The 8,124-nt window shown below is 51.2% G+C and overlaps 2 protein-coding genes across 2 annotated transcripts in view; both read right to left on the bottom strand.

The window, feature by feature from the left end:
• Window positions 1-774: 774 nt before the first annotated feature.
• LOC142257830 (uncharacterized) lies at window positions 775-4,054 on the bottom strand. Its single transcript, XM_075330072.1, has 2 exons — window positions 3,910-4,054; window positions 775-3,425 (listed from the first exon to the last, which is right to left on the bottom strand). The coding sequence occupies exon 2, from the start codon at window positions 3,164-3,166 to the stop codon at window positions 1,898-1,900; it is 1,269 nt and encodes a 422-aa protein (XP_075186187.1). The 5' UTR covers window positions 3,167-3,425; window positions 3,910-4,054; the 3' UTR covers window positions 775-1,897.
• A 115-nt stretch (window positions 4,055-4,169) lies between these two features.
• The window catches only part of IL11RA (interleukin 11 receptor subunit alpha), a 224,043-nt gene continuing 220,088 nt past the window's right edge, over window positions 4,170-8,124 (bottom strand). The window contains exon 12 of the mRNA XM_075330052.1: window positions 4,170-7,908. Coding sequence (XP_075186167.1) covers window positions 7,892-7,908 — 17 coding nt within the window. The 3' untranslated portion in view covers window positions 4,170-7,891. The remainder of the gene's footprint in view (window positions 7,909-8,124) is intronic.

Genomic DNA, 8,124 nt, shown 5'->3' with positions numbered 1-8,124 from the left:
GTGGGGGGAATGTACTGTGAGGACATCATACTGTGTGTGGGGGGAATGTACTGTGAGGACATCATACTGTGTGTGGGGGGAATGTACTGTGAGGACATCATACTGTGTGTGGGGGAATGTACTGTGAGGACATACTGTGTGTGGGGGGAATGTACTGTGAGGACATCATACTGTGTGTGGGGGGAATGTACTGTGAGGACATCATACTGTGTGTGGGGGGAATGTACTGTGAGGACATCATACTGTGTGTGGGGGGAATGTACTGTGAGGACATCATACTGTGTGTGGGGGGAATGTACTGTGGGGACATTATACGGTGTGTGGGGGGAATGTACTGTGAGGACAGTATACTGTGTGTGGGGGGAATGTACTGTGGGGACATCATACTGTGTGTGGGGGGAATGTACTGTGAGGACATCATACTGTGTGTGGGGGGAATGTACTGTGAGGACATCATACTGTGTGTGGGGGGAATGTACTGTGGGGACATTATACGGTGTGTGGGGGGAATGTACTGTGAGGACAGTATACTGTGTGTGGGGGGAATGTACTGTGAGGACAGTATACTGTGTGTGGGGGGAATGTATTGTGGGGACATTATACTGTGTGTGGGGGGAATGTACTGTGGGGCATCATACTAGAATATTTCTGTGTGGATACATATATACAGGACCTGACGAGACTACGTTACTGGCTTAGAGTAAATGAGTACTTGGCACTTGGTGCCTTTCTGTCTCGTCTTTGTAGCCCGAGAGGTCATGATGCCGGTCATCATTATCAATCATCATCAAGGGTTTATTTTAACAAATAAAATTGTCGGCAGCTTTCTGGATACACAATAAGCAAAAAACCATGATCTATACAGAAGACAAGGAGTTAATACACATTATAACGAGGGGCGCGCTGAGATATAAGGCAGCAAACATACAATAAAGGAGGACCTGACACAACGTAACCGTGATGTGACCTCCAATCCGCGACAAAGCGATGAGATCTACAGATTCTGAGGACAGATACTGTCCATATCTATCACGATGTATATACCGGCAGCTCTGCTATATATACCGGGGTGGGAGATGGGGGAATAAGTGTTTACTCTCATTGCATTGTGTGTCCTACTCTAGTCACATCCAGAGCTGCATTCCCCTTTCTACTGGTCTCTTCTTCGCTTTTTGGCTTCACGACTTCACCTCTCACTTCTGCCTCCTGCTGGTTCAGGTTCACCAGCGGTGGTCATTGTGGGAAATGTAGTGTTTGCATCGAGCCTGCCACCTGAAGAGCATGGTTAAAATGCTAAAGAACTGCAGTTCTGGATGTGACTGGAGAATAAAGGAGCCCATACACGTTAGATAGTGGGCACAGATCTTCCTTCCAGCCCCTCATACTAAGGCATGCTGCATGTACCTAGCAGGATCGATGCCCGCGATATCTGGACCCTCCATACTGTCCCTCCAATAAGGAGCTGGTCACCCACAAAGTCCGGCGGCTTTACCAAACTACTGCTCCTAACGAAGGAGGTAATTATTAGACATATAGATGACCGCGCCAAATAAAAGAGCCACTAATGAGATGCACACGGACAGATTAGCATCACCGTGACCCAACGGTCAAAAAACCCAAAGAAACACAGACACATAGCGAATAGGAGCAGAGGCTAACGCCCAATTGTCAGGTCGGGATGTGCAACCCCCGAGGATCTGATGTCATTTCTATGGGGCTTTAAATATCAGGACAGAAGCACCAGGATATGAAACATAAGGATCAGATCTTATAATGACAGGTTAATAACAGCTATAACTGATCACAACCCATGTGACAGGTAATGCCCGCGGTAACTCACGTTAGGAGAATTCCCTTATTGTCAACAGCTTAACTGACTGCTCATAATTAGTAACAATCACTGAGGAATCTGTGCAAAGAAGCAACCTGTTGAGTAAGGAGGTGAGAGGAGAAGACTGGGGAACTGCAGGGGCGGAGACTGGAGAACTGCAGGGGCGGAGACTGGAGAACTGCAGGCGCAGAGAGACTGGAGAACTGCAGGCGCAGAGAGACTGGAGAACTGCAGGCGCAGAGAGACTGGAGAACTGCAGGCGCAGAGAGACTGGAGAACTGCAGGCGCAGAGAGACTGGAGAACTGCAGGCGCAGAGAGACTGGAGAACTGCAGGCGCAGAGAGACTGGAGAACTGCAGGCGCAGAGAGACTGGAGAACTGCAGGCGCAGAGAGACTGGAGAACTGCAGGCGCAGAGAGACTGGATACCTGTAGATGAGGAGACTGGGGTCCTGCAGGGGAGGAGACTGGAGAGCTGCAGGGGAGGAGAGACTGGAGAACTGCAGGGGCGGAGAGACTGGAGACCTGCAGGGGAGGAGAGACTGGAGACCTGCAGGGGAGGAGAGACTGGAGACCTGCAGGGGAGGAGAGACTGGAGACCTGCAGGGGAGGAGAGACTGGAGACCTGCAGGGGAGGAGAGACTGGAGACCTGCAGGGGAGGAGAGACTGGAGACCTGCAGGGGAGGAGAGACTGGAAAACTGCAGGGGAGGAGAGACTGGAAAACTGCAGGGGAGGAGAGACTGGAAATCTGCAGGGGAGGAGAGACTGGAAATCTGCAGGGGAGGAGAGACTGGAAATCTGCAGGGGAGGAGAGACTGGAGACCTGCAGGGGAGGAGAGACTGGAGACCTGCAGGGGAGGAGAGACTGGAGACCTGCAGGGGAGGAGAGACTGGAGACCTGCAGGGGAGGAGAGACTGGAGACCTGCAGGGGAGGAGAGACTGGAGACCTGCAGGGGAGGAGAGACTGGGGTCCTGCAGGGGAGGAGAGACTGGGGTCCTGCAGGGGAGGAGAGACTGGGGTCCTGCAGGGGAGGAGAGACTGGGGTCCTGCAGGGGAGGAGAGACTGGGGTCCTGCAGGGGAGGAGAGACTGGGGTCCTGCAGGAGAGGAGTCTGAAGATCTGCAGGGGCGGAGCCTGGATACCTGCAGAGGAGGAGACTGGAGAACTGCAGGGGTGGAGTCTGGAGTTCTGCAGAGGAGAAGAATGGAGAACTGGAGGGGTGAAGCCTGGATACCTGCAGGGGAGAAGACTGGAGACCTGCAGGGGCAGAACATGGAGTCCTGCAGGGGTGAAGACTTGAGTCCTGCAGAGGAGGAGACTGGAGACCTGCATGGACAGAGCCTAGAGACCTACAGGGGAGGAGACTGGGGTCCTGCAGATGAGGAGACTGGGGTCCTGCAGGGGAGGAGAGACTGGGGTACTGCAGGGGAGGAGAGACTGGAGACCTGCAGGGGAGGAGAGACTGGAGACCTGCAGGGGAGGAGAGACTGGAGACCTGCAGGGGAGGAGAGACTGGAGACCTGCAGGGGAGGAGAGACTGGAGACCTGCAGGGAAGGAGTCTGAAGATCTGCAGGGGCGGAGCCTGGATACCTGCAGAGGAGGAGACTGGATACCTGCAGAGGAGGAGACTGGAGAACTGCAGGGGTGGAGTCTGGAGTTCTGCAGAGGAGGAGAATGGAGAACTGGAGGGGTGAAGCCTGGATACCTGCAGAGGAGCAGACTGGAGACCTGCAGGGGCAGAACATGGAGTCCTGCAGGGGTGAAGACTTAAGTCCTGCAGAGGAGGAGACTGGAGACCTGCATGGACAGAGCCTAGAGACCTGCAGGGGAGGAAACTGGAGACCTGCAGGGGAGGAGACTGGAGACCTGCAGGGGAGGAGACTGGAGACCTGCAGGGGAGGAGACTGGAGACCTGCATGGACAGAGCCTAGAGACCTGCATGGACAGAGCCTAGAGACCTGCAGGGGAGGAGACTGGAGACCTGCAGGGGAGGAAACTGGAGACCTGCAGGGGAGGAAACTGGAGACCTGCAGGGGAGGAGACTGGAAACCTGCAGGGGGAGGAGACTGGTGACCTGCAGAGGAGGAGAGACTGGAGACCTGCAGAGGAGGAGAGACTGGAGACCTGCAGAGGAGGAGAGACTGGAGACCTGCAGGGGAGGAGAGACTGGAGACCTGCAGGGGAGGAGAGACTGGAGACCTGCAGGGGAGGAGAGACTGGAGACCTGCAGGGGAGGAGAGACTGGAGACCTGCAGGGGAGGAGAGACTGGAGACCTGCAGGGGAGGAGAGACTGGAGACCTGCAGGGGAGGAGAGACTGGAGACCTGCAGGGGAGGAGAGACTGGAGACCTGCAGGGGAGGAGAGACTGGAGACCTGCAGGGGAGGAGAGACTGGAGACCTGCAGGGGAGGAGAGACTGGAGACCTGCAGGGAAGGAGTCTGAAGATCTGCAGGGGCGGAGCCTGGATACCTGCAGAGGAGGAGAGACTGGAGACCTGCAGAGGAGGAGAGACTGGAGACCTGCAGAGGAGGAGAGACTGGAGACCTGCAGGGAAGGAGACTGGAGACCTGCAGGGGCAGAAACTGGAGGCCTGCAGGGAAGGAGATAGGTAGTCTCCACAGGAGGCTATAGCCGATCTGCACAGGAATTAGATTAGATGAATATAAGGGAGGAGATTTAAAGTCTGCAGAGAATGAGATTAGCCTGCTGCAGAGGAGGATATGGACTGTCTACAAATTAAGAGACAGGTCATCTGCAGAGGAGAACAGCGATCTGCGAAAAGGACGAGACTGGACAACTGCAGAGGAACAGATTGGACGACTACGGAAGATGAGACTGGAGGACTACGGAGAATGAGACTGGAGGACTACGGAGAATGAGACTGGAGGACTACGGAGAATGAGACTGGAGGACTACGGAGAATGAGACTGGAGGACTACGGAGAATGAGACTGGAGGACTACGGAGAATGAGACTGGAGGACTACGGAGAATGAGACTGGAGGACTACGGAGAAAGAGACTGGAGGACTACGGAGAATGAGACTGGAGGACTACGGAGAAAGAGACTGGAGGACTACGGAGAAAGAGACTGGAGGACTACGGAGAAAGAGACTGGAGGACTACGGAGAAAGAGACTGGAGGACTACGGAGAAAGAGACTGGAGGACTACGGAGAAAGAGACTGGAGGACTACGGAGAAAGAAATTGGATAATGACAGAGCTGGAGCCTGATTGCGTATAGAGAAGACGTTTACATCCCATAAAATTGAAGTTTGGCTGAATATAAAGATAAGTCTTCACCAGCGATGGAGGTAGGACTTATAATAAGTGGATAACTGACCTACAGATCTCTGACAGACAGAGGATTATTTTCTGTGACACAAGGGCCCGGTGATGTGGCAGCCATGGCGAGTTCCACCACATTCCAACCTTTACTGATGTTTGCTTGTGGCCGGAGTCCTACGGATCTTTTATGTGGAGTATTATCCAATGTAAGTCCCCTCTGTCTCTTCTGGCTCTAATCTATGAGATATGCCACCAACACTGAGGAGCTTCAATATACACCTGGAGTAATACCTCTTTGGGGCAGTGTAGTCCCTGCGAAATCAGTATCATAGTGCGGGAAGAACCTCATAAAAGGAACAGATCCACTACAATATGACCTGCTCCACAAAATGGTCCATATATACAATAGCCAAATATATACATCTATTTTACAGCACAGTCGCTGCTCAACTGTGGTAGTATACAGGAGGTCAACCTAATCATATAACATTGGGAAGATCAGGGACACCCCAAGACAGAGGGTCAATACAGCCAGACATGGCCATGGAAGAGTCAATGAACATCGAGGAGGTCAGGAGTCACATGAGACAGAGCTAGAACAAGATGACTGGACCATAGAGGTCACACAATATGAAGGAAATCAGGCCAGGTACTTCAATTGCTAAAGAAAGAAAAGTCCATTTAGGTCAATCTAGCCACTCAGAGAAGATATCTGGACCATCTCAGGACACAGAGTTAATGCAGATAGACAAAACCATGGAGGTCGAACCAGGAACTCAACCTGGTAAGTTAACGGCACTCAAACACGTCAAGAGTCAGTAAAATCAGACAAGCTCATGGATGTCTATCCAGTCACACAACACAGAGGAGATCAGGAGAGCCACGTGAAACATAATCCATACAGCTAGACAAAACTAAGGAGGTCAATCTAGGAACACAACATATGTGAATGCCGTAATCTCCGCAGGTTAAGAGCTGGTAAAACCAGAAAGGTCATGGAGGTCCTTACAGTCACACAACATAGAGGAGATCAGGATAGTCCCGTGAAACAGTCTGTACAGCTAGACAAAACAAAGGTCGTCAATCCAGGAACTCAATCAAATTGAGATTACAGCACTCACATACGTCAAAAATCAGTAAAACCAGACAAGATCATGGAGGTCCATCCAGTCACACAACACAGAGGAGATCAGAATAGTCCCATGAAACAGAGTCAGTACAGCCGGACGAAACCAAGGAGGTCAATCCAGGAACTCAACCTGGTGAGATTATGGCACTCACATATGTCAAGAACCAGTAAAACCAGACAAAATCATGGAGGTCCATACAGTCACACAACACAGAGGAGATTAGGATAGTCCCGTGAGTCGATACAGCTAGACAAAACCAAGGAGATCAACATAAAGAGCATTAGCACAGTCTCACGTGATACAGAAGGTCGGTAGAGCCAGAAAACATCATGAAGGTCAATACAAAAATGAGCACAAGTCACTAGAATTTTTTTGTCAGATAGAACCTTATGGTGATTGTGGGATATATGTGTGGATCCACCTGGACCTGGTGTGACACAGTTTCTGGTTCGAGTGGTAGATCTTTTCCAATTCCTTTTCTACATGGAGTGATAGAGAAGTCGTCCCAGTCACAGACAAGGTTGGTTTGGCCAGACAAGATCATAGATGAATTCACGACATGAGGACAACGGTTGGTGGAACCAGACGAGAACAAGGAGGACCATCCAGTCAAACAATGAGGAAAGTCAGCACAATCGAACAACTGTATATAGTCAAAGCAGTCGTGAAATAATACGATAGTAGATGTTAGGAAGATATTGGCAGATCCAACCAATTTCAGTGGGACCAGCCACAAGTGTAATGTCTATGGCCTGCCACGGGCGTAGAAACATCTGCAAAGCAAAATCAAAAGGATCCACCAATGAATATCTGATGTCTGCAGGAGAGTATAGGAGATACAAGAGTCAGACGAGGCCGAGGAGGTCCAGGGTAGAGACAAAAACACAACATGGACATACATAATGGGACATTCACACTGTACAGGACAATACTGCTATTATACAACATGGGGAGCTTACACCAGGCTGGTGATACAGAAATGAATGCCGTAAAAATGGAGGAGTCCAGGGGTCTTAGTACACCCCCCATTAACTCTGATAGGGGGTAACTACATGGCAGTGTATTGCTGTCCTTGGAACATGGCGTCAGTCCAGTCCTGACACCGGTAGCGTGCATGTGCGCTGGGAGGACACAGGCGGCCCCTGTAGCTTCATGAACTGCTTCATTAGCGCTATGAACATACCGAGCTACAAAGGAAAATTGTGCTGAACGGTCAAATGCCACAAAGTATTGCGTGACGTAAGGTCTGTGCAGGTGGTGTGGAGCGATCGTCCGGTGGAGAAAAGTCTGTGTGATAGCAGCAAAAAAAGTGTTCACTGAACTTGAGCCTGATCGCAGCAGCCAGAAGGGGGCGCCGCATTCAGGAAAACACTGGTGGTCTCTGAAGAGTTCATCAAAACCTGGCTGCCATCTGAAGAAGAGGGGGAACTGTGGAGCAAGCTCTGATCCCCGCTGTGCAGGGTCCCCTCCTGGCAGAAGGTCCGTGTCTGCCCCCGGTGGACAGTCCATGTACTGCAGCTCCTTCATTCTGGCAGAAGTCGCCATTTTCAGCGCATTGTCGTAGAGTTTCAGAAGAGCTGAATGTACGTGACGGTTTGGCCACAAATCCACACGGGATCGATTTCCGGATTTTCAAGGTGACTACAAAATCTGGTTCTCTGTAAAGAAGGAAATACAAAGTCATGGACCTTCCCCCCAATTGTTATCCAGAAGAGAGGCTTAAATGCAGGGAGGCCAGTGACAGTAAATAAGAGCCACGATCGTGCGCTCCACGTCCACATTCATCAACGGCCACAACATACTTATTCTGGATGTGGCCTATAAAGAGTCTGTGTTATACCCCAAATATTGGATGCCACATTCAGTCTCCTTCT

Source organism: Anomaloglossus baeobatrachus, chromosome 1 (genome assembly GCF_048569485.1).
Source record: "Anomaloglossus baeobatrachus isolate aAnoBae1 chromosome 1, aAnoBae1.hap1, whole genome shotgun sequence".
Lineage (NCBI taxonomy): Eukaryota > Metazoa > Chordata > Amphibia > Anura > Aromobatidae > Anomaloglossus > Anomaloglossus baeobatrachus.
Note: the sequence above shows the minus strand (reverse complement) of the source record. Positions and strands in the feature narration are given on the sequence as shown.

What these genes read in the sequence shown, in the direction of transcription:
- LOC142257830 (XM_075330072.1), bottom strand. Translation starts at nt 3,166, where the DNA reads ATGCAGGTCTCCAGTCTCCTCCTCTGCAGGACTCAAGTCTTCACCCCT.